Below are 26669 nucleotides of genomic sequence, written 5' to 3'. Positions count from 1 at the left end.
AAAGAAAAATACACAAAAAAGGAAGAAAAGTGGAAACAGGGATTTGGAGAGGGGTTGGGGATGTTTTGGGTTATGTTTTCCACTCTAAGGCAAAGTCACACTGTGTAGCCCTGCCTGGCCTGCATGTAAAACAGGATGGCCTATAACTTGCTACCTAACTCTACCTAACTCTGCTTCTCGAGTGTTGGAACTACAGGTGTGAACAACTGAACCAGCAAAATCTGATTCTTAACTAATAAAGGAAAGAGAAGCCTGAATACATTTTGTTTTTTAACCGAAGCATTAATATTTTAAATATCAAAAAACCTGATCAAATTGTAAATGAGAATGAAATAGCTCACTGAGCTCAGAGACTCAGAACCCAAGGACACTATCATTCCTTCTCTAGGTACTGGCTCAAAAGACGCAGCTGGATAAATTGGATAGGGGAGGTGGTGTGGCAGCATTTATATACAAGTCAAAATATCAGGCTGAAATTTAAAAGACAATCTCTGTTTTCAAAATAATAGTCTATATATCCAGCTGATAATTTAAGGGAGAGAAGTTGCTTTTCTGCTTTTAGCTAAAGAAATCCTCCACACATACTATTACAATGATAAGTCAATCCAAATTTGGGATAGTGTTAAGTGGTACCCAAAAATACAGAAGGAAAAAAAAAACCAGAATGAACATTAGGACATTCTGTTCTATTAAATTTTGATACATTGAACTAATAAATGTACACTTAGCCCTTAGTACAAGGCAGGGATTATGCTGAAAGCTTTCTAAGCATTCTCTTCATGAATCATCACAATAAGCAAGTTTTACAGGAGACGGCTTAAGTAATTTGTCCAGATCATATTTAATAACTGATGCATCTAAGACCCTCATCAGTGTCTTCCTTGGGCTGAACCTGCAGCTACACACTGTAAGTTCTCACTGAATAATCAGTAGGTGGAAAAGATTGCCCCACTTAGGACCTCTTCACTTCTTACTGCCCTCTGCAGTTAAATATTGGGAGGTTAAACCTAGCCTTAAGTTCAGTTTAAACAAGCATTTACAGACATTCAGTTCTATCCCACACCCCATCAGTCCAACCATGCCCTGTTCTGTTACCCCTGGTCATCCATACAATGAAGCTTCTTCAGACCTTTTTTTTTTTTTTTTTTTTTTTGAGACAGGGTTTCCCTGTACAGCCCTGACTATCCTGGAACTCACTGTATAGACCAGGCTGGTCTCAAACTCACAGAGATCTGCCTGCCTCTGCCTCCCGAGTGCTGGGATTGAAGGTGTGCGCCACCACCACCCAACCACAACTATCTTTTTTCACCAAACTCATTTCCACACTCCTTGGGCTTCCCCTTTGCCTGCAACTTCCTCAGGAATGCGGAATACTTACTGCTTAGTCACCAACAATGTTGAGTGCTCAGTAGAACTGCTGACCTGTTGGCTCTTCCTGTCTACTCCTACCCTCCTTTCTAATTCTTTTCCCACAGAGAACCAGAGTCTATATTTTTATAAAACATTTCTGACCAAGAATATTACTTTTCTTAGAGAGTGCCACTCCTTATATGCTGCGGTGGGGCTGTCAGGGTTCCCTACACTGCCATCCTTCTCCAAGATTCACATCATTCAGGTACACCCTCCTGAGTAACTCCATCTCTATCATCATCACTAAAGACTGTTTAAGATGCAACTCTCAGGGGGGCGGTGGTAACACACGCCTTTAATCACAGCACTTCGGAGGCAGAGGCAGGCAGATCTCAGTGAGTTCAAGGCCAGGCAGGTCTACAAAGCCAGGATTGTTACACAGAGAAACCCTGTCTCAAAAAAACAAAAAAGAGTCAATCCTCAATCTGTGCTGGGCTTCCTTAATTCCAATAAAACTTCATGCAACTTCACATGGACTTCTTGACCCTTAACTATGGCATGCTCATTCTTTCCCAGCACACTCTACCTCAGAAATCTCAAGCCTCACTTTCACTCACATCCTGCCAACACTCTCATTCCCTTACAGTTCACATTCTGTGAGGAGCTGGGGGAGAATGAATCTAGAGTGTCACCCATGCCAGCCAAGCATGGACCCTCAGAGACAAATCTGACGTTTTCTTTATTTCGACCTCATCCAGAAGTACATTTTTTCTCTGTTCATTAATGAGGGAGGGACCTCATGTATTAGAAAGTGGTGAATGGCCAAAAATAATTAAATTACAGTATCAATGACATGTGACAGTGACAGCATCATAGCGCCCACATGCTAGGGCTAGGAAATGCGTGTAAGGGTGCACTGTAGCGAAGCTAACCAAGAGAAGCCTGTGATACACCTCCAACAAGAACAGGCATGTGCGCCATGCACAAGTGACAGCGTGTGCATCACAACCTACATGTGTCATGTGCCACCTACAACAAAGGGCTCCACTCACTCCCGGGGCAAGACATGCTGACAAAATGCCCTTCTGGAAAAATAAGATGTTTGGTTTCTGAATAAGGAATTCTTTGATTAAATTTGTAATTTTCCTTTATGAAAGTTTTCTATGAGAACTTTCACATCTCCTGTAGGTCATACCAAGGTCATGTCACCTAATCCATGGCAATCTATAATAAGATAAAAACCAAAAACGAGAGTATTTCTATAGAAATTCTATATTTTACAGAAGCACTGGTCTACAATGCATTAGGAAAACAAAACAAAGAAACAAAAAAATGGTTCTGTTTGTGCAGCAGAAATCTAAACCCTGATAATATTAAGAAGAGCTGTGCTGAGTCCATTGGTCTGTTTTCTCTACTCATGTTTTGGAAAGCCACCTGTCTCCTGGAGTCATTTTGGTCAGCTCCAGGGCCGTGTCCTAGTAACCAGGATGCGCTGGGGTTCCATGGGCTACGTACTCGCCAGGCCACCTCCAAGGCTCTTAGCATCTCCTGGCACAAACACTGATGTACAGGGTCTGAGGACACGGGAAGAGCCCTCCTCATCCCTCTCCCCTCAACAGCACTGACAATCCTGTCATATTACCGTCACCTTCCTTTCTTCCTGCTCCAGAGGCTCAAACAACTCTGGAAGAAATGCAACTAAGTCCCTCAATATCCTTGAGAAAGTCTGTCAGTGTTCCTAGAATTACTAAAAATGAACCAGATGCCACTGGGGTCCAAGTTCCATATCACAAAAAGACATGCAGGGAACATATTAAGGAACTCTTAGTCAATCAGGCAAGCAGCCAGAGATGAGACAGGCAGCACCCGCTCTACCCACATGGGAAGAACATGTTTAATACTACTCTCTGGGCCTAGCACAGTAACCAGAGAATGAGATTGTCCTAGGATCCCCAGAGACTTCTCTCACCTGAGGAAAGGCCTGGACACCAGCTCATCAAACCCCCCTGGGCCCCCCCACTCCACCTCCCTTCCCAGTGTGAGAGTTCTGGTTTCATTTTGTTGCCTTGCTAGAACTGTCTGCGGCTTTGACTCATCTGGACACCCAGCCCAGGCTCCTGAAAGCCCCCACCTTGTCTCAGGACACATGTGAACAGCAGGCTGGTACTATAAAACGAAAGCAAAACTGGGAAAAGTCCTGGGTCCCATGTTTTCATGGACTATATACTGCATAATTATTATAAAAATCTTCTAAGAGGAGCATTATTAGTTTATACCTTGTGGTGGTTTGAATAGGTATAGCTCCCATAGACTTGTGTGTTTGAAGGCTTGGCCCATGGGAGTGGCACTATTCAAGGTACGGCCTTGTTGGAGTGGATGTGGTCTTGTTGGAGGATGTACGTCACTATGGAGATGGGCTTTGAGGTCTCATATGCTCAAGCTATGTTCAGTAATGGTACAGAGTATCCTGCTGCCTGCAGATCAAATGTAGAACTCTCAGCTTCTCTAACACTATGTGTACCTGCATGCCGCTATGTCCTGCCATGATGATAACGGACTAAATCTATGAAAATGTAAGCCATCCCCAATTAAATATTTTTCTTTAAAAGCGTTGCTAGGGCCATGGTGTCTCGCCATAGTAATAATATCCTAACTAAGACAGAAGTTGGTACCGGGAACTGGGGTATTGTTGTGATAGGCCTGATTACGCTTTTGTTTGGAGGAATGTGAACCTTGGGACCTTGGGTTAGGAAATGCTTAATGCAGTGGGTGCTTTAAGTGCTACTTAATGGACCATAATAGCAGGAACATGGAAGACAGGGGTGCTGAGGGGGATGTGAACTGGGAGAGCCCAGCTCGAGAGGTTTCAGAGAAGAATTTTAGTATGCGGCCTATAGACCAGTCTTGTGATACTTTGGCTAAAAATGTGGCTGCTTTTTGCCCTCATCTGAAACATCTGCCTGAGGCTAAAGTGAAGAGTTTTAGATTAATTGCATTTGTAAAGGAAATCTCAAAACAGCCTAGTATTGAGTCTGTCATGTAGTTATTCAAGTTCACTTTTATAAAGATTCATAATGAAAAGGAGCAAGCTGAGCAGGGAAAAATACAAAATGTACAGATTGAGAAAAGAAAGGGGGGCACCAGGAAGTAAAATGTAGCTAAATCCTGTGTTCAAGGAGATAAATAGATTAAAGAAATTAAAGAAAAGCCTGATGTTAAATGGAATAAAGGGAGTAGTGACCTCAACGCAAGACTCAACCCAGCTAAGGTTCCAACTGGTTAAAACGAATTAAAGAAAAGCTTAGAGCTGGGTGTGATGCACACGCCTTTAATCCCAGCACTCAGAAGACAGAGGCAGGTGGATCTCTGAGTTCAAGGCCAGCTCTGGTCTACAGAGTAAGTTCCAGAACAGAAGGAAACCACCAAAAACAGATGTAACTGAACAATGGGACCATGTTTCAGCCCCAGCAAGCAGCAGAACTTGGCACCTTTGGCCACATGAGTCTGGCTTTAGAGTCAAGGATAGCAAAAAGGGGTTATAGAATCTCCCTCTGAGACTAAGGAAAGCTGCTAAGGCCACATGTGTGGCAAGAGTGTCCCTAGACAGAGGCCCAAGAGGTCATGGTGTAAAGCTGGATTGCCTTGGAGAACCCAACATGTTAGAGATGCCAGAGCCGTGGGATACCTGCTGAGGAAAGCTGCTAACAGGGAGTGGAGCCAGCCCAAGAGAAAGAAGTGTGTTGCAGTCAACAAAGCTGAAAGAAGTTGGAGATCTGAAGAACATTTGGACCTCAGACATGGAGATGCAGAGTTTGCCCAGCTGGTAGTCAGTCTTGCTTTGGTCCAGTGTTTCCACACTATGTTTCCTTCCCTACATTTTGGAAAAACAATATATCCTGTGCCATTATATGTTAGAAGTATGTGATCTGTTTTCTATTTTGATTGTAGGTGATTATAGTTAAGAGGTTGCATGAATCTCACTGGGTGGTTGGTGAAGGTGGTGGTGCACGCCTTTAATCCCAGCACTCAGGAGGCAGAGGTGGATCTCTGTGAGTCTGATGCTGGCCTTTTATACAAAGTGAGTTCCAGGATAACTAGAGCTGTTGAAACCCTGTCTCAAAAACAGAGAGAGAGAGACAGAGAGAGAGACAGAGAGACAGAGACAGGCAGAGAGAGAGAGACAGAAAGGCAGGCAGAGACAGAGAGACAGAGACAGAGAAAGAGAGAGAGAGATTTTGTATGAATCTCAGAAGAGACTTTGAACTTTGGACTTCTATAGACTATGGGGATTTTTGAAGTCGGGCTAAATGCATGCATTATGTTATGCCTACAAGCCTATGGGGGCCAGGGAGTGGAATATGGTGGTTTGAATAGGTTATGGACTCCATAGACTCATGTATTTGAATGATTGGCCCATAGGGAGTGGCACTATTAGGAGGTGTGGCCTTGTTGAAGGATGTGTGTCACTATGGAGGCGGGCTTTGAGGTCTCATATGCTCAAGCAACTCCCAGTGTGCCACAGTCTGCTTCTGCTGCCTGTGGACCAAGATGTAGAACTCTCGGCTCCTGTAGCACCATGTCTGCCTGCAGGCTGCCATGTTTCCTGCCATGATGATAACAGACTAAACCTCTGAACTGTAAGTCAGCCCCAATGTTTTCCTTTATAAGAGTTGGTGTGGTCATAGTGTCTCTTCACAGCAATTAAATTCTAACTATGATATACTGGAGAAACTGAGTCTTAGAACTGTAAGTCAGCCCCAATGTTTTCCTTTATAAGAGTTGCTGTGGTCATAGTGTCTCTTCACAGCAATAAAATTCTAACTATGACATACTGGAGAAACTGAGTCTTAGAAAGGCTACTAAGGACTCTGAAGATGGACTGGTGATAGAGCACAAACATCCCTACTTTCTTTGTCAAATGCATATTATCACAAGCTTTAAGACCAGCTCAAATGGCAATCTTCCTGTGAGCCATGTCCTAACAGCACAGTATGTTTTCTCCTTTCGCTATGTGGACACTATGATATCTGTCATAATGTGAGTCATGGCCAGTTTCCCTGCTGGACTGTGAATTTCATATGGACTGCATCTTATTCCTGCATCCTTAGCAGTACACCTTAGACACAGGAGACTCTTAGTAAATATTTGCAGAATAAATTAGTGAACTAATTAACGAAGCAGGGTTTTCTCAGCATGCACTGTGGAGTGCAGGTGATGATCAGCCTCAAAAAAAAAAAAACTTCTTTGTTTTTTTTGTTTTGTTTTGTTTTGTTTTGTTTTTCAAGACAAGGTTTCTCTGTGTAGTTTTGGTACCTGCCTGCAGCTCGCTCTGCAGACCAGGCTGGCCTCGAACTCCCAGAGATCTGTTTGCCTCTGTCTCCTGAGTGCTGGGATTAAAGGCGTGCACCACCACCACTTGGCTTGCATCAAATGTTTTAAGGATAGACTTTACTTCAAGGCCAGAATATAAAACCTAACTCCATCATCTCATCAGAGTGTACTCACAATATGAGAATAGTCTTTGGGGGAAAATAATGACCATGGGTTAAACGCTCTCACCACTGAGACACAAATGAACACCGGGCTATAAAATATTTCCAAAAAAGGCAAAACATAAGTTCCCGATTCAAGATAAGATGTGAACTTCTGCTACTTCACTACTTTCTTGAGAATTTTGCTTTCTTTTCCCCCCATTTTTTCCATTTGAGCTGACTTTACAGGAACTTTTAATGTCATTATTTTACACACTGACTATGTGAGACTTAAAAGCTTTTAATTTCAGCTCTGAATTTTTCTTAGTGCTAATTTTAAAAAAGAGTAATGAAATTTTATCTTTGTTAAAACTGTATTACACAAGTTTGGCTATTTGTCCCTGTGCTTTTTCCAATCATGGACTCAACAATTCTTGCTCATACAATCCCTCCTCTTTCTCGCCAATTGGACTCCCGGAGCTCCACCTGGGGCCTGGCCGTGGGTCTCTGCATCCACTTCCATCAGTCATTGGATGAAAGTTCTACCACGACAGTTAGGGTGTTTGGCCATCCAATCACCAGAGTAGGTCAGTTCGGGCTTTCTCTCGACCATCGCCAGTAGTCTATTGTGGAGGTATCTTTGTGGATTTCTGGGCACCTCTCTAGCACTTTGCTTTTTCCTATTCCCATGGGGTCTTCATTTATCATGGTCTCTTTTTCTTTGTTCTCCCTGTCCTTAGTGCATGAGCTGGCTGTTTGGAACCTGGGACCTATGCAGGGACACTTTGCTCAGCCTGGGTGAAGGGAGGAGGGGACTGGACCTGCCTCGACTGAATCTATCAGGCTGAGCTGAATCCCCAGGGAGTCCTTGCCCTGGAGGAGATGGGAATTGGGGGTGGGCTGGGGGAAGAGGGGGGGGCTGGAGGAGGGAGGACAGGGTAATCTGTGGCTGATATGTAAAATTAAATTAAATTATAAAATTTAAAAAAATTGCAAAAAAATATATTACACAATTCAACACTCATTAAAGAATGAATTATCTTTACAACAAAAGTCATTATTTAAGTGTGTGTGTGTGTGTGTGTGTGTGTGTGTGTGTGTGTTCACTCGTGCTCTCGAAATTCTCTTACAAGAAACAAGTGCTTTTTAACACAGATTGCTCTGTTGCAGATCCTGAAAGCAATGCCGAACATCAATGCGAAGACTCCCGGGCATCAGTGGGACGTGCTGACCAACAGCGGCAGAGTCTGTGCCACTGAAGACCTCACAGCAGCTAATAATGGGCCAGGAACAACCTTCAAAACTCCAAAAAAGCAAATTTTAGAAATTCTTGGAAGCCAGTTTATGAAAGAGAAGAAAAATGAAGGCGCAAAAGTGTTTAATGGGGGTGGGAGGGAGCCCTTAGTAGGACAACAGAAAACGTCCAACTCTAACAACAGTAGTTTATAGTATACTGAGTCTACATGCCATTAATCCCAGGAGTGATACATTTTGTAGAAGGTCTTAGGAGATAGACACTCAAGTATTTAGAATTCCTGAAAGGGTCAATAAAAAATAAAGTGTGATTGGGTATGCTGGCACTCAGGAGCCTGAGGAAGGGAGGAAAATCATGAATTCAAAGCTAGCTTGGGCTACACAGAGACCTTCATCTCAAAAACTAAAAATGTGTGCATATGTGTGGGGGTGTATAAAAAAGGGAGAGTGTGCAAATGTGTCAAAATAATGAATTAACAATCAAGGAATCTGGGTAAATGTGTTCATTCAGCCATTCTTTGAAATTTTCTATAAATATGATATTTTTCTAAATAAAATCTTGTGATTAGAAAAAACAAAAGAGACCTGTCTTCACAATGCAAGGCCCTGTCTCAGCACTGGCTGGATCCCACTCTCCCACTTCAGAAATAAAACTACATGGAAAACACTGTATCTACTGGAAACCTGTAATGTGCAAACAGTAAGAAAGAGATGCTCTGATTAAAGACTGATGTCAGTGTTAGGACTCCAAGGCTAACACTCTTCTCTGATGGGCTAAGGTACAAAGTCTCTTGAGGGTTTTGTTGGTTGGATTTAAGCATTCTTTGCAAAAGACCGCTCAACACGAGTGTTGTGGGAATTCCGCCATTTGGCCCAATGACCAATTGGATGGAGCGTTTTTTTTTATTGTTGTTGTTTGTTTGTTTTTTTTGCTTTGTGGTGTGTGTGTGTGTGTGTGTGTGTGTGTGTGTGTTTTGCTTTATGGGCATGGTCTTCTCTAGGATATGTGACCCCTTATGTGGGCAGGGGTTGCTCGCTCTCTTGTGTTCTTGGGTAGTGGGAGCAGGAGCAAGCTGAAGAGAGGCGTGGCTTGCAGTTTGGTTCCCATGGACTGTGGGCAGAATGGCAGGACGGTGACAGCTGGATAAGCAACAGCGTTTACCTTGTTGTTCTGTGTTGTGAGTAGACCTTATAGATCCCATTCCTTAATAAATATTACCTGGCCCATGGCCTCAGTGTCTTGTATAACACTGAGTATTTTGGAGAGAGTAGACTTCTGTTGTGGGTTTTCTTGAAACCACTTAACCCTTAGGACAAACTTGAATATTACTGTTAACCTCCCAGTGAGGGAGAGGGGTGGGAGAGAAGGAGAGAGGGAGGAAGGAAGAGGAAGAAAGGAAAGGAGAAGAGAGAAAACATTTCTCTATATTTTTAAAGAAGGGTTTACAAATGCATGCCCCCCCCCCAAGCAAGGACCAAAAGCTGGCCTCATCTTTTAATAACAGGATTATAAAATGCTGTTTTTAAAATAGGTTTAATGAGGCAATGCAAGGAAGACACCGAACGTGTATTGCAGCTGCATGTCAGTAGACAGATGACAACCACCTCCATGTCTGACAGAACTTAGCCACTGGCCTACAAGGCCAGTTTGTTTTCTAACAGCATCTCCCTCATTCCATTATTGACACTGCCACAGCCTTCACTCTGCATTAAGTAGTGAACTGGCTTCTGAAAACTAAAGACTTAAAACCATAGGAATTCTGTCTAGCAGTATTGACTAAACCTGGCTCTTTTACTTATAGAACCAATAACGGACAGGTTTAAGGGTGTGGTGGTTTGAAAGAAAATGGCCCCCGAAGGGGAGGTGTAGCGTGTTGGAGGAAGTGTGTCACTATGGGGGCTTTGAGGTCTTTCTCTCAAGCTTCCCTCAGTGTGACAGCCAGTTGACTTCCTGTTGCCTGCAAGACGTAGCACTCTCAGCTCCAGCACCACATCTGCCTGCTTCCTGCCATAATGATAGCAGACTGAACCTCTGAAACTGTAAGCCAGCCCCAATTAAATGTTTCATTTACAAGAGTTGCCGTGGTTACGCTGTCTCTCCACAGCAGTAGAAACCCTAACTAAGATACTGGGTAAGTACTAAAACTATATGAAGATGACTCAAGAAGTTATCAGAAAATGAACAATAAAAAACACAAAATGGGGGCTGGAGGGGTGGCTCAGCAGTTAACAGCACTTTCTCCTCTTCCAGAGTATCAGCATTCCATTCCCAGCACCTACTTGGTGGCTTACAACCTTCTATAACTCCAGTTCCAGGGCTCGGAAGCCCTCTGAGGGCACGCCACACACAGCATACATTCAGCCCCCCCCACCCCCCACCCCACAATACATTAGTACACAAAGATGTGAATGTAAGAGAAAAGCATGAACCTAAATAATGTGCCTGCTGTAAATTATCATAAACATACTTCTCATCCTCATGAACCATAACAATAAAATATAAAAGGAAGAATGTTTTATTTATATTATTCAAGTCTGAAAATTATTTGTAATAGATGCAGTATAAATACTAAATGCTCGCAGCTCAAGGGTTTAAGGAACTGAGAATATGAGAACTACTGCATCTCACTGTTTTCATGGAACCAGCAGTGACCGAGCACCAGCACCCCACACCGTTATAACACACAGTGTTTCTATTCTGTTCTGTAACTAGTACAGGTTTCTTTTCTGAAATATTATTTTATGAGAAACAAGCTCAAAGACTTCTGGATGATTTTATCTGACTGTCTTTCCCATGGACTAGATCTAGTTCTTAGAGTTTTACAGTTTAATTCTAAAAGGAAAGTATGACTGAAATTAAATTTGACCAAAAAGACTCCTCAGGCAACCTCAGTAATTACACACAATTTTCTACATTTTTGACAATCAATCTTTTTTTTTTTTTTTTCCAAAAACTGTTACTTTATAAGGAGTTGAAGCATGGCTCCTCCACTAAACTGCTTCAAACTAACAGAACTGCAGAACTGCAGAGTTCTAAGACTCCAGAGTACCTAAGACTGATCCTATGGCTTTTGGCCAGGAACTATGTACACAAATTTTCATAAGGATTATAAGAAGGCAAAATATAGAGGTGTAAATGATTAAATATATCCTTATTCTCCTGTACACAACACTGTTGTTTTCCTAAGACATATAATTTTATTTCTCTCAGTCAAAAGACTGAAAGTTTGTATGAGATACACAGTAACAGACTGGCCAGGCACTCCATAGAGTATCTCTGGTTCTTGCAATCAACATGAAGAGTCATTCTTACAATGGTTTTCAGCATACATTATGATGGTTTTACACCTTTTAGGCTTGTTGATTTTGTTGTTGTTGTTGCTGTTATTGTTTTGGTTTTCTGTTTTGTGGGGTTTTTTGTTTTTTTTTTTTTGAGACAGGGTTTCTCTGTGTATGTGTGGCTGTCCTAGAACTTTCTCTGTAGACCAGGCTGGCCTCAAACCCCGCCTGCCTCTGCCTCCTGAGTGCTGGGAATAGAGGCATGTGCTACCACTGCCCAGCTGGCTTACTGTTATTTTATAATGACTTTTTTTTCTGATTGGTTTCACTGGCATTTCCAATTGTCTGTCATCCTGGAAATGAATACATTTTAAATGTATTTCTTTGTTAGTATTCCATCAGCTCTACATTTCCAGCCAGGTCTTAATGAGATATAGTGGATACACATTTGGGGAGGAGAGGTAAAACAATGGTGTTTGAAAACTAATCTATATACTAAGTCATCAATTACTGATGAATAATCATATAAAAATATGAATGGAACTTACTCATAAATAAATGTATCACTCATACAGCATAGGGCAGAAAGGATGATGATTCCAAGACCCATTTCTACTGAATGAACTTCACGGGTAAAGACAAGACACACAACATTGATTCCAATTGTTTCTTCCTGGTTTCTACCATTTCTGAAAGTCCTGTTTCACAGCTCTGCTCTTGCCTTGCAGACATAAACAAAACCCTATTCCACAGAAGGCATTAAACCCTGAAATTTGCATTCACTGTTTAAAATAAATATGCACTGAGATTACCGGCAGCTAAGAACGGGAGCCACGGTCCCAGTGCAGCACACTTCTCTAGGTTCTCTCGTTACAGACCTGGTCATTGTGTAAAGAGTAAATTATTCCACTAACTGCTGGCAAATTAAAAAAAAAATCAGGCTTAAAGCTTTCTGAGTTTTACAACAGTAGAAATTAGGCCATTTTATAAAATAAAGAACTAATTTCTAATATCTGACTCCAAAGATGAAGTGTTTGAAATATTTATTTTCTATTTTTGAGTAATATAATTCTACCTGTACTTAAGAGGAAGAGTAACCCTCCCAAAGTAAAGGCAGTATGCTCATTAGTCCTCTCTCAGAGAAGATACTCCACAGAGTGAATTTTCCAGAAAGTCACTGATCCATTTCTACATCCCAACTCCTTTTACTGAAACTAGTGTGGATAGAAACACCTTTAACCGTATACCCTTCTTCCCACAGGTCACAGGGTCCACAGTGATTATCATTTAGGTACTTGGTACACAGCCCTCCTCTGGCCATGTATCAGGGTGCCAGGGAATATTTAAGACAGCAACTAAAAATGTTAACTGGCTTATCCCCACTCTGAAGGGCTCCATATAATAGTTAAAAATGTTCCCTTCTCACTGTTCCCAGGTCTCCTTTGCCCATTTCTTAAATCACTGCTTCTCAACTGTTACTGGTGAATGAGAAATCACCCAAGTAGCTATTTTGTCAAACTTGAGGAAGAAATGTGCAGAGTGAGATGACGTCTACTCCAGCCTGGGCCTCAGAGGGGCTTAAACACAGCCACTTGTGGCTTAATTAATTTTCAATTAATTCCTAATATATGGTTACATCACACTGGGGTTCTTCTTAGAGAAAAGATGAACAAATAGGTTATTGTTCCCCATTAATTATTCTTTGTATAGTTTTGTCCAATACAACTATCATCTTTAAAATGTCACCATTAGTGAGTGAAGTCCGTAGGACAGTCAGACTTACCCGAGGCACGCCTTGTGAACCGGTTTATAACTGGAGCTAAAAGAGAAGAGCAGAATAATAGGATTAGATTTTTAAAAATCTTATATAACCCAAAACCAAAAGACTCAAATCAGTTACATAATTCCATAATTTCAATATAAATTAGAATGCATAAATAATATAAGAATATAAACCATATAAAATTAAATGCTCAGAATAAAGCATTTGCTACCAATAAAGGAGATGAAAGTCTCTAAAGAAACATAACATAAAATCAGTGTTTCTCCAGGCGGTAGTGGCGCACGTCTGTAATCCCAGCACTCGGGAGGCAGAGGCAGGCAGATTTCTGTGAGTTTGAGGCCAGCCTGGTCTACAGAGCTAGTCCAGGGCAGGCTCCAAAGCTACAGAGAAACCCTGTCTCGAAAAACAAAACAAAACAAAAAAATCAGTGTTTCACCTATCAAATTAATTTCCCCTAAAGACTTTAATAAAAACCCTTTGTTAAAGTATGTTGATGCCACATAGCTGGAACAGAATAAATCTATAAATGCCACTAGAAAACAATGCAGCAATGACATCAAGTGCGAACTAAGCTCTGTGTCCTTTCACAATCTGCTTTGGGAGGTGGGTCTCGAAGTGCTCCTAGAAAGGGAAAGGCAATATATAAATAGACCTTTTAAGCAGCAGCCGTTCTGAAAGGAAACAAAACTGAAAATGTTCATGGAAAATCAACTCATGCTTAGGTGAAGGTAGTCTATCCTTGTCAGTCTTAGACTGAAGAATGTGTAAGACGTCCACGACATACAGATGTGCACACAGAAAGCGGAGGCTACAGGCTGGTGCATGCCACACTCCTCTACCTGCCCACACCCTGATTCCACTCAGTTCTGGGTTTCTTCTTGGATTTGCAGACATAAATATCTCAAGAAATGGAAAAGGTTTGATGTTCTTTTAAAAATTTCCTTTCTTACGAGAAGTGGGTAAATGAGTGTTTCACATTACGTAGAAAGGCCAGCATGTATATCCAAAGAGTCATGGTCTGCTGTGATACATGTTAACACTTTAAGACTTTTAAAGCAGCAATTATGAATGCCGTTTATGCTATGGGGACAGAGAAGACCCAATTCTCCTTAGCACTGTGGTTTCATGAAGAATATGTTGGTACAGGAACAAGGATTTGGAGAAGGCTATGTGGGGCCGATGCTCCAGGCTTTAGACATCATTATCTCTATGTATTTTTGATAAGGAAATGCTACCATGAAGTTTTTAGAAAGAGATGAACTTGTGGAAGATTACACACACACACACACACACACACACACACACACACACACACACACACACAAACACACCCAGCACCAAAGCTGGAGGCTAATAAACCTAGAAACACTGCCAGAGCAGAAGGGAGGGGCAGGGGAGGGAGAGAGCAGAAGGATGGCGAGGGGAGGGGAGGGGAGGGGGAAGGAGTTGGGAGGGGAGGAGAGGGGAGGGAGGGAAGGGAAGAGAAGGGACTGAGTTCTGAAACTGCACAGTAAGAAGTCAATACTTTTCCCCCCATACTAATCTTCACTAACACAGAGGGTTAACTTTGTGAAATAACTAAAAAATTCACGTACAATACATAACAATGTATAAGCTGGACGTAGTGGTGCCCATCTCAGTACTGAGGAAGCAGAGGCAGGCAGATCTCTGAGTTCAAGGCCAATCCTGTCTACATGGGGAGTTTCAAGTCAACCAGGGGCACACAGTGAGACCTTGTCTCAATCAATCAATTAGTATATGGTAGCAAAATTATATCCTCCAAATTATCGAAGATACAAAATTCTTATTTATACTGCATATACCTCAGCAATTCAGCAGATACAAATTATTTATGCAAACAACTTTAACTAGGTAAACTGTACACACACACACACACACACACACACACACACACACACACCACGGTTTTTATGAATACTTTAAACTCCTTTTTATATCCTTAAGAAGGGAGTCCTAACAGAGCCTCCCTTCAAGGCTTCCAAGGACAATGACTTAAGACAGCACAGATTAATCCAACCACAGGAATTCAGGCGAGGGACAGTGAGTGCAGTGAAGGTAAAAGGCCCATCACAGCCCTGCAACAGAATGCAGACTCCCTGCTCTGTGCCCCACCCCACTAGCCTGTTCAGAAGATGAAGCCACTGTGGCCTCTGGTGTGGTATGCATTTTCCTTCAAGGAAGATTTCCCACAATGGTCCTATCATCTAGAACATCTTTTCCTTTTGGGAGGGATCAAAGCCTAGGGTCCTGACCATGCTATTCATGTGCCACACTCCTATACACCGGATTATGTTTTCTGAATTTGTGGGAACTATTTTGTTTGTCACATTAATTCAGAGCACAACCCTGACAGTCAACCTCCAGAACGCTCCTGCACAGGAAGTGAAGTCCTACATCCCAGAGCTATGTTCTGTATGACTTTGTGTGTGTTCATGCATGTGTGTTGCATATAGCAGAGGAGAACCTTCAGTTTCCATGTTCACCTTCCACCTTGTCTGAGACAGTCTCTTGGAATTGGTGGCTGTGGTTTTTTTTCCCTCTACATAGGCCAAGCTAGCTGGCCCACAAGCTTCTGAGAATTCTCCTGCCTCTGCCTCCCATTTCCACATAGGAGCACTGGGATTCCAGACCCATCTCACATGACTCTATGTGGTTTTCAGAGATTCAAACTCAGGTCTACACATTTGCATGGTAAGCTCTTTCACAAATAAGCCATCTTGCTAGCCCCTGTACAGCTTTCCAATAACCTGCTAGACATTCACATCTACAAAAGTCTATTTGTAACCACCTGAGCCTACATCCTAACAGTGTTTACATATACACATGACTGCTACATGCAATTTTGATAGATGTCAACAGTAATGGGCTGTCAAGATGGCTCAGTAGATAAAGGAACTTGCTACACAGGCCTGGAGATCTGAGTTCCATCTCCAGAACCATGTAAAGGCAGAGGAAAAAATAAACTTCATAATGCCCCGACTTCCATATGTACACTGACACACACACACACACACACACACACACACACACACACACACACACACACACATTGTGAACACATATGCACAGTAATAATAGTTTTTTAATTTCCCCAGCAGAACAACAGTATGGATCACAGGATTAAGTTTTCTTTCTTTCTTATGTTTTGTTTTGTCTGGAATTTTACTCTTACATGGTTTTAGAAAACTATGCCATTGCTGTCCTGACATTTGAGGTACACGAGTGACCAGAACAAAATGACCAGACTCCACCCACAACATTCATGTTCTTTGGAGTCCTACACAGTGGGGAGTATCTAACCATGCTGTCTTCTTCTTCACATGCTAAGTTATATACCTACTTAAACGCCACAAATTACATTCCTTTGTATGTCCTTGACAGGCTTTCTAGATACTGAACCTACTTTTGAATCGTGAGCATTTAAGCTACATGATGATGATTAGCGCTGCTTGACACTAAATGGGGCCTAGGGATGGACAGTTAACAAGATGAGTCGTCACAGGGCAGGCGGTTTTCAATATTCAAGATACAAACAGTGTTTGACAATCAGCAAAATTCCAATCCCTCACATCTATACCCCCACACTCTCTTTAAAGAGACAAAAGCGGCTGGGCGGTGGTGGTGCACACCTTTAATCCCAGCACTCAGGAGGCAGAGGCAGGCGGATCTCTGTGAGTTCGAGGCCAGCCTGGTCCACGGAGCGAGTTCCAGGGCAGCTAGGGCTACACAGAGAAACCCTGTGTTGGAAAGAGAGAGAGAGAGAGAGAGAGAGAGAGAGAGAGAGAGAGAGAGAGAGAGAGAGAGAGAGAGAGAGAGAGAGAGAGAGAGAAGCAACAAGTCTTTCCTACATACACTTGTAGGAAGTTAAGACGTCACACTTTTTCTGGAGTTTTAATCTAGTTAGCAACATAGGGAAGAAGAGTGTACACTGGGCTGAGCGACGACCTTCGCGCGCTCTCTCTCAGGAGCCACCAGGAAGGAGCAGGAGGAAGGCAGGAGTGGCAAGGCCACCTCTCTGTGGTAGAAGGTGGGAAGCCCTCACCAAGGAGCCCGGCTGTGCTGCAGGCTGGATGAATCACACCACAGAACCAATGGATCGGCTAACTCTGATTTACAGTAAGATCCCCCTACTGACACACTATGTTCACTGGACTCACTGTGCTCCCAGGAAACCCGGCAACTGACTCACGTCCTCCTCCACCCTGGAGCATCCTTGAGAGAAGAAGTTCCCACACCTGAGGTGAACTGAAGGCCCGTCTCCATCTCGCTCTAAACAGCTGCCTAGGCTCTCCCTTTGTCCACAGAAACTGCTGTTTACTCTTCGTACCCAAGGCTGCCCTGGCATGGAAGACATGCTGAGTTAATACCCACCAAATGGATCAATAACCTGAAAAGTACACAGAGCAAGCCTCTGCTTCTGCCTAATTCCTGGGTCATATTTCCACATACAATTGCTTCCAGGGCTTACCTAACTTAGGAGAAAAATGGAAGAGGAGTTCAGTGAAGGCTGAAAAGCAAGATAGTTCACAAAACAGAAGCAGTCAGTTAAAAGCACAAAGCAATGAGACCTGTCTTCAAAACGCATGGACAGTTTTCATCTCTGAACATGCTGGGGCGGGAGACATTCTAAAACATGATTTGTGCGTGCTCTCTCTCTCTTATACATACACACACACACACACACACACACACACACACACACACACACACACACACACACACACCATCTGTACTAGAGGCACACTGAATGAATGGGTGTTTTTGCTGAAAAGTGTTCATATGCCCTGGAGTAAAACACATTCAACCCTCTTAGATTCTGCAAAAATAATTAGCTTCCCTGTCCTCATAATAGTTGCTTTTTTTTTTTTTAAGAAATAAAACACTTTTTATATGTTTGCTGCCTAAATAAAAGATTGGAAAAATTGTAAATGGAAATGCATAAGCTAATTGTTTTTGACAGAATACCCAGTTCAGAATAAATTAACTTACGTCTATATTTGAAAAATTAAATAAAGTTCACCCTTGAACCAAGAAAAATTAAATTTTTAAAAGATCAACAGCAACAAAACAAATATTTTGCCACGGAGAACACGGTATGTATTCAAGGGCTCTAGTGGCCAGAACATGGCAAACATGGCTCTGGCAGGCCTTGCCCTCCCCTGTTCTCTCTGCCTAGCTAAACGGTTAGATTACATTCCTAAGGCCAGCCTCCAAGGTCTATTCCCTTATTTGGCCACTTCCTCCTCCTGAGGCTGACCACCAAGGTCCAGTTATGGAAGTATTGAAGTCCAGCAATCAAAAGTCCCCTTTCACTACCTTAATTAACATGTCCAGTCAAGACAAACCAAATTATCCTAACAAGGGGTTTCCCTTTTTCCCTTTATAAACTGCCATTTGCCTATGGGCCACGCCTGTCCCCTCTATCTGGGGGCAGTCCCGTGTCCCCTCTTCCTTGTTCGCTTCCCCTTCCTCCTTGTCCTCTAGCTCCTGTCTTTGTCTCTTATTCCCTGCCCTCTGTCCCTCTGGGGCAAATTCATCTCTGTGCTGAGAACTTGGTCTTGGGTGTCTTGTGCTGATTCCGGTCCTTTCATGTATACTCTGTACATGTTCAATTCTTGGTCCCCAAAATAGCATTTATTTTCTATTATTCTACTGAAAGCTGGTGGGTCTCTATCAGTCCTAAAAATACTTGAAGATACTCATTACAGTCCCATAAGCCCTGGCCATGTACTTCAGAAACACCGTGAACTGGCCTCTTGAGGGGACACCAGGGCAGAATCACAATTGCAGAGGCTTCTCCAAACCTTTACTGCTGAGACATGGATTATAACCTGCACACCTCCAAGTATGCCTTAGCCTTAGGTGGCTGTGTAAGGTGTGGGCATTTGAGGAACACTGTTTTCTGTTGCTGACACAGCAGGAGGATTCAGACCAGTGTCCATCCAACCTACTCACATGGACCATGGCTGGAAGTAGGACAGGGTGAAATGAAATACAGTGCTTCAGCTTTCAGAATGATCCAACCTGAGTGATCACTAAAAAGACCTACAATTTTGTTCTATTTGTTAAACCAAATGCCTCCAAATATAACTGATATTTTAAAATATCACTATAAGAAGCAACAAACTAACTAGGAAAGCACATTTTTATTTATGATTGAACATGATTCTTTACTTCGTAATTCACGAGGACCTTGCCAACCATGTTCTCTTATACAGAGAAAAGAGTTTCAGCCAGGGAGTCCCAACAAGACTAACCACACAGACACAAGGCAGGGACAAAGGCCAAGGGAAAGGTTTCCAAACCACCTCCACATTTTAAATACTCTCTTCTTAGGAAAAGGACACTGTCTAACTACAGAAGTTCAACCTCTGCATCTCCTCCACTCAGCCCTCCTCCCAAGCTTGTATACAGCAGGGACGGCAAGATAAAGTCAACATTGCAAAGGGCTGTTTCCATCTGGAAGGGTGAATAACCCAGACTAGACTAGAAATTCCAGAAGTTCAGAGTTCAAATTGCCCCACATATATAAAGTCACTACAAAGGCCATTTTGAAAAATATAAAAGCTTTGAAATGAATAGCTACATAAACAAGGAGGGGTGTGACACTGACTTCCTCCTCGAAATAGTCCTAGAACATACCCACAGTTGATGTTCCTGTCACTGTGGCCGTAACACAGGGAAGCCTTCGGAAATAGACTGTGTATAGCAGTGCCTCTAACTGTTCTGTCATGCCACCCCATCTCACCTCCTCCAGAGCAAACAGCTGTCTAAAGATATCTGGTATTTGTATTGCTCATTTCTCCCTACATTAGCTCCAGGGGGCTAGGGTCTTCCCTGGTCTGCTTGGCCACTAATCCCCAGCACTTACATGTACACATTAGGACCAACAAGTCTGAATGAACTATGCTGACAGGAAATTACCAACAAAGGAGGTACTCCCTGACTCCTAAAGATCATTCAGACAAATGAAGGAGATAGTTTCAAAGTGTTAAGTTAGTGAAACCCACACATTACAGTACTGATTGGAAAGATTCAATAGATTTAAAAAATAGCAAAAACTGACAACCCTTTGGCTTGTTTCTCTCAAATACCAAAAAGGATTCTCATTTATGCCCCATTACTATGAAAAGGGAACCTGGATTTTGGTCTACAACATAAAAAATGAAACATTTCACAAGAGAACCATCACAGCAATGGCATTTCTCAGCTAAAGACCAGAAAACAGGATTCCAACACCATCCATGTTTCTGCTTTTCTTAGTTGAGGCAAAATTAACATTCAACGACATGTACTATTTGATGAGCTTTGACAAATGTCCTAAGCCATGTACACAACATCCCAATGCAGATTTAAGCATTTCAACACTGGATAGTTTCTATGCCTGTTAGTCAGTTCCTACCATCCCATGGGAACCTCTATTATAATTTCCACACAACCATTGCATTTTACCTGTCTGGGAACCTCATTTGAATGTTCTTGCTGCTGGTGGCATCTGCAACTCATTTGTTTCTATTGCTTAGTAGTACCCCTTTGAATGAGAATGTCATACTTTATTTCTCTATTGTCCTGTTGATGGACATTGAGTTGTTTTCCAGTTCAAATAAGGCTTCAGTAAATATTCTCACAAAAATATAGGTCTATTATTTTGTACCTCTTGAAGAAATGCTGAGACGTGGGGCTGTCGGGTCGCCATAGGTGACTGTGTGAAATGGGCACACAGTCTTCCTATCTACTTTGCTGTCCTCTTACAGATACAGAGATAGGCTTGAGCCGCCCCCATCACAGCCAACACAGACGGTCTAGTCAGCCCTTCTGGTGCACATGCCATGGTGTCTCCTCACAACTCTAAATCTTCACAGGGCTCAAATCCATGTGCTGGTCAGCTACATTTGTTTTGGTTTTGTTTTTGTTTTTCAAGACAGAGTTTCTCTGTGTAACTGCCCTAGTTGTCCTGGAACTCACTCTGTAGACCAGGCTGGCCTCAAACTCAGAGATCTGCCTGCCTCTGCCTCTGCTGGGATTAAAGGCGAGCAAGCACCACCACCGCCCAGCTAGGTCAGCTACTTTAGGACTTCTTTGTTGATGTGCCCCAAGTTTCTATCTTTGGTTAGAATGCGCAATAGATAGAATTCCAGATGTCATAACAATAGTGACAAGATATTTAAGAATAAAACCAATAAAAGATAGAAAACTCCTCTAGTGACAAAATAAAATCAAAGAATCTGAGTGCATGACAGAATAAAAAGAGAGATACTATGTTCATGGATGGAGATTCAATATAATCAAAACATTTGTTCTCTACAAATTTATATAATTCAATGCAACTCCAATAAAACACTCACTGAAAATTTTATACAAAATGGGAGTTTGTTCTAAAATTTCTATAGAATAAAGGCCTTCAACTAAGCAATTTTGAAAGACAAAAGGTGGTATTATTTACCATATCATGCAACAGACCATTATAAAGTCCTACTAATTATGAAAGAGAGGTATTAATGGAAAGAGAGCCAAATCAATAAAATGGAAGAGACCTCAGTTGTAATTATGCATCCATGGAAACCTGAATTTAAAAATTAATGGGAAATCTATGTATGGTGATGCTGCATCATGCTTGTAGTCTTTGGAGGCTGAGGCAGGAGGATGGCTTAAGCTCAGAAATTCCAAGACTAGCCTAGGCAACATAGGAAAGTGCTATCTCAAAACAAAAGCAATGAAAAACAATGGGAAAAATGAATCAATAAATTATGCATGTTGAAAATTATATTCTCAGACTGGTAAGATCGTTCAGTGTGACAAGGCACTTGTTACTAAGCCTGATGACTTGAGCTGGATCCCTGGAACTCAAGTGGTGGAAGAAGAGAAGGAACCTCACCATTCCTCTCATGCAGAGACTGGGGGCAACACTTGTCAAAACTTCATTTCAAAGGTTCTTTAGACTTAAAAATTCTGCTTATCTAGATTATGTCCATCAATATTTACTGCACTGGAAGTTACAACTATTTTATATATTAAAGCTAATGATAAACAAATACATACTATAAATAACATACTTTAATTTAAAAACTGCATTTTCCAAAAGAAGCAAATGTTAATGTTTCTTGTGAGCCTAGTCTTGAAAGGCTGAGCCACTTCTCCAGCCAAGAAGCAAATTTTAGTAAATATTAGAATGATTTTACTTTATATTTTTCCAAATTTGGCATGATAGACTCTGCATTCAATCTACTGCAGAATCAGATATTACATGTCCTCAGGAGAACTTCACTGTGTATTTTAAGAGTATGAAATAAAAAATAAAAATTATTATTTTTAATATGATAGTTTTCATCCTGTGATTGCTGAAAGGGTCTGAGAGTAGGAGAAAAGAGTCCTGTAGAGGTCTCCTGATCACATTGGAAGCTATCTTTATAAGCTGGTGCGCGCGCGCACGCGCGCACGCACACACACACACACACACACAATATCCACTACAGTACTCTAGCAAGAAATTGCAACATTTACCAGGAACTGTTGTGTGATATTTTGTTTGTGTTCTGACAAATAAAGCTTGCCTGGAGATCAGAGGGCAGAGCTAGCCACCAGTTAACCATAGAAGCGGAGGTGGTGGTGACTCACGCCTTTAATCCCAGCACTTGGGAGGCAGAGAAAGGAAGTGATAAGGCGGGACGGAGACAGGATCTTGGTCCTTCTGGTCAGAGGATCTGAAGAGGTAAGAAGTCACTGGTGGCTGTTCCTCTGCTTCTCTGATCTTTCAGGTTATTACCCCGATCTTTGACTCTTGGTTTTTATTGATAAGATTTAGATTTACACTTCAGAATGTATAGTGTTTATTACACAGAATATACTACATAGCAGTTTAAAGACACTACATGAATCAATGTAACCTCCCAAACACTGCTCTAGAAACAAGCTGAAGAGTGATAAATTATGCAAAAAAAATTTCTAAGTGTATAGTTCAAATAAACTTGGAATAAATTATAATAGCACTATTTCTAACTAAGATACATGCCTAGGTGGTGCAAAATACCGAATGTTATACATGTGATCTTCTTTTTTTTTTTTTTTTTTTTTTTTTTTTTTTTTTTTTTTTTTTTTTTTGGTTTTTCGAGACAGGGTTTCTCTGTGTAGCTTTGCGCCTTTCCTGGAGCTCACTTGGTAGCCCAGGCTGGCCTCGAACTCACAGAGATCCGCCTGGCTCTGCCTCCCGAGTGCTGGGATTAAAGGCGTGCGCCACCAACGCCCGGCTACATGTGATATTCTTTTAAAACAAAACAACAAAAACCTAAAGAAACCAAAATGGTAAGAATTGTTAGGGTGAAGGGATGAATTTTGTGAATGCTACTTAATACATTTATTTCTCTGAGTGTATTGGAAGTATCTCATAATCTAAAACAAACAAACAACAACAAAAACATTAATTTTCTGTTCTACTTTTCTTGCAAGTAAAATATCTCACTATGCTCTGACCTGAGCTCTGTCAGATTAGTTCACATTGTCTTTTCATAAAATACTTTTTTGTTTGTTTGTTTTGTTTTTTGAGACAGAGTTTCTCGGTGTAACAGCCCTGGGTGCCCTAGAACTTGCTCTGTTGACCAGTCTGACCTCGAACTCACTTGCCTCTGCCTCCCGAATGCTGGGATTAAAGGCGTGTGCTAAAGTCACTCAGCCATAAAATACTCTTTTTTTTTCATTTATTTATTTATTTATTTATTTATTTATTTATTTATTTATTTATTTATTATGTATATAGTGTTCTGCCTGCATATATGCCTGAAGCCAGAAGAGGGCACCAGATCTCATTATAGATGGTTGTGAACCATTATGTGGGAATTGAACTCAGGACCTCTGGAAGACCAGTCAGTACTCTTAACCTCTGAGCCTTCTCTCCAGCCCCCAAAATACTCTTTTTGGAAATGAATTTTTGCTAAATTCAAACACTAAAATACCTTTGGAATCATTTTTAAAGAATTATAAAGCAACTACCATAAAATTAGTAAAAACTGAAAGCCCTAATATTACCTAGTGTAACCTTTTGTTAATATAGTTAATTTAGAAATCAAAGATCTGGGGCTGGAGAGATGGCTCAACCATTAAAGGGTAGGCTCAAAACCAAAAATATAAAAATCAAACATCTGTGAACAACTGGGTCTGTAAGCTAAGACCCAGAAGGACCTTTCATTTCATTCTAAACAATACCAAGATATTAGTGATTTACAGTTGAGTAAGTATAGAATTATGGGTTCTAGTAATAAACCACGAAGTCATGATAACTTGGAGAGGTAATAGTCTGTCCCTCAATGAGCTTTCTTTTTATAAATACCACAATAGGAAGAAATGGAGGCAAGCTGTCAATGTAGCACAAAGATTTCCCCAATTACTTTATATTTCAGGCATGCATTCCTGTCATTTAAATAAAGTAGCATTTTAGATCTTCATCTTCCATCCACCCTGTCCAAAGTTGTTTCAAAATGACTTGTTAAAGCTTAGGTAAAAACGAAAGCTTGGGGATTTATAAACACAAACTCATTTATTCTAATAATTAAGCCTGTTTCTCAAAGGAGAGGGTGGTATAAAAATGATGCTTTAACTCGTGGCTTTCTTACCATTCTTCTGTTTTGGGGGGTTGAGGTGTGAACAAAAACGTTACCTCAACTGTTACCCTGAATGTGAAGCCTTTACAGGCAAGTCATGACTGGGTGCCTGTGTTCTCTGTAGTTTGTAGAGCAATCAAAGGTCAGGTTCAGAGATTAAAATAGCCTTGTTTTCAATATAATGAAACCTAAATCTATGAGACTGAACTGAAAATAGACTAAAGCTTTTCTATTTCATGAAATTATCTTTAAATGCTTTGATGTAAATAAGTATTCACAGACTAACATCAGGCACATCATTTACATGCATCAGAAAGTTTCATTCCTTTTACATTTACATGTATTTCATATTGGGCATTTAATATTCAGCCGAATTTTAATTTAAAGAAAAACTGACCACCTACAACTGGCAAAGTACAGTGTTTCCCTGCCCTTCCTGCTGTTTGCAATCTGCAAAGCTCCCTGTGACTAAGGACAGGTGACACCATCAGAACCAACAAGGAAACCTGAAGTGACATCTGATTTTGCTCAAAGACAGAGAGTGGGAGGCAGGCCCAGCGTGTGGAGAAAGCAGGCTCAGGACATGGAGAGGAAACAGGCTGGGGATAGGGTGTTATTTCTGAGATCTTCTAGGAAAACTGCATTCAAAGTTTTGTCTTTATTCTATCCACTACTGACAGGCATTCTTACAACTTAGTGATCCCTAATTAAGCATAAATGACATGATTCTCTCTTCTTGCCCACAAAGGCAGTACTCTATAAGTTAGTTCAGAGTACAAGGTACACATAGGAATACAGATTTACAAGAGGCTTTTTATGTAAAGTGATTTATGTCTTTATTATAAGACAAAATGTCCCTCTACATTCCACCAAACTTCTGGGCTAGAGCACATACACAACTAGCACCATGGCTCTCTATGGGTCCTTTGTGGTCTGGACGCTTAAGTCTGGACACCAGCGTGGACCCCAGGTACCCGCTAACAGAGTCCCAGCTGTGACCTTTACAGCTGCAATCCTCCAAGTGTAGCTTCTGCACTGTGAAGCAGTATAGAAAGCAACCCTTTGAGGCAAAGGGAAAAATGAGGACATGTCTACAGAGACTTCCTCCTCTCTGAATCACATACTGTGGGACACTTCCTCATACACACATTAAGTTAATGTATTGGTATACTTATAAAATTTATAAATATATATTGAGAGTATACACTCAAATACATTTTTTCTAGTTAAGGCATAATACAGTGAATTTTTGCAAAACAGAACATTTCCATATATTTCTAAATATCGTACTTTCAAAATATGTTACTGAAGTATGGGGGGAATAATTGAAATCATTAGATTGTAAAAGTAGAGAGAGATCAGAGCAAGGCTGGGCTGTATGCTTTCCAGGGCATGGGTAGGTAGCTCATTTCTTTTTTCTTTTTCTTTTTTTTATTAAAAAATTGATTTACTTATTTAATGTGCATTGGTGTTTTGCCTGCATGTATGTATGTGTAAGGGTGTTGGATCCTTGGAACTGAAGTCACAGACAGCTGTGAGCTGCCATGTGGGTGCTGGGAATTGAACCCTGGTCCCCTGGAAGAACAGCCAGTGATCTTAACCACTGAGCCATCTCTCCAGTCCCAGTAGCTCATTTCTTGATCCATTCTCTAAACTCTATTACTTCAGTGAGAGCTGAAAATGGATCACAGGCACCACCCAGCACGACCTAGGTGGGTTAGGACCACAGCTGCCAGCTCCAAATCCTGACTCCACCACTTACTTTGGGGAAGATGAAGCAACATGTCTCTAACAGTCCTTGTTTAGCAAGGGGATGTAAGAAGCCCCAGATGTTCAGAATAATTATTGATAAATAAAAAAGAGACCATTTAACATTAGCCCTTTACAATACTGGGAATGAAATGACTGAGTCATATTTTA

General features: G+C 41.4%; 1 protein-coding gene and 1 long non-coding RNA gene across 6 annotated transcripts in view; one reads left to right on the top strand and one right to left on the bottom strand.

The window, feature by feature from the left end:
* The window catches only part of Prkar2b (protein kinase cAMP-dependent type II regulatory subunit beta), a 106397-nt gene that overhangs the window by 71236 nt on the left and 8492 nt on the right, over positions 1 to 26669 (bottom strand). Inside the window, exons 1-2 of one of the 4 annotated variants that reach the window (XM_042260732.2) lie at positions 17394 to 17497; positions 13138 to 13173 (exon numbers count right to left, since the gene is read on the bottom strand). In XM_042260732.2, the coding sequence (XP_042116666.1) occupies positions 13138 to 13173; positions 17394 to 17421 (64 nt within the window). In that variant the 5' untranslated portion in view covers positions 17422 to 17497. Of the gene's footprint in view, positions 1 to 13137; positions 13174 to 17315; positions 17498 to 26669 lie in introns of those variants that run through there. The other 3 variants (XM_042260733.2, XM_042260734.2, XM_006989527.4) reach the window with 3 other exon arrangements.
* Positions 22743 to 26669, top strand: part of LOC121822365 (uncharacterized) — a 70926-nt gene continuing 66999 nt past the window's right edge. For both annotated transcript variants that reach the window (XR_006063409.2, XR_006063413.2), the window contains exon 1: positions 22743 to 22867. This is a non-coding gene — a long non-coding RNA (uncharacterized LOC121822365). The remainder of the gene's footprint in view (positions 22868 to 26669) is intronic.

This window comes from Peromyscus maniculatus, chromosome 14 (assembly GCF_049852395.1).
Source record: "Peromyscus maniculatus bairdii isolate BWxNUB_F1_BW_parent chromosome 14, HU_Pman_BW_mat_3.1, whole genome shotgun sequence".
Classification (NCBI taxonomy): domain Eukaryota; kingdom Metazoa; phylum Chordata; class Mammalia; order Rodentia; family Cricetidae; genus Peromyscus; species Peromyscus maniculatus.
This window is presented reverse-complemented; position numbering and strand designations above follow the sequence as displayed.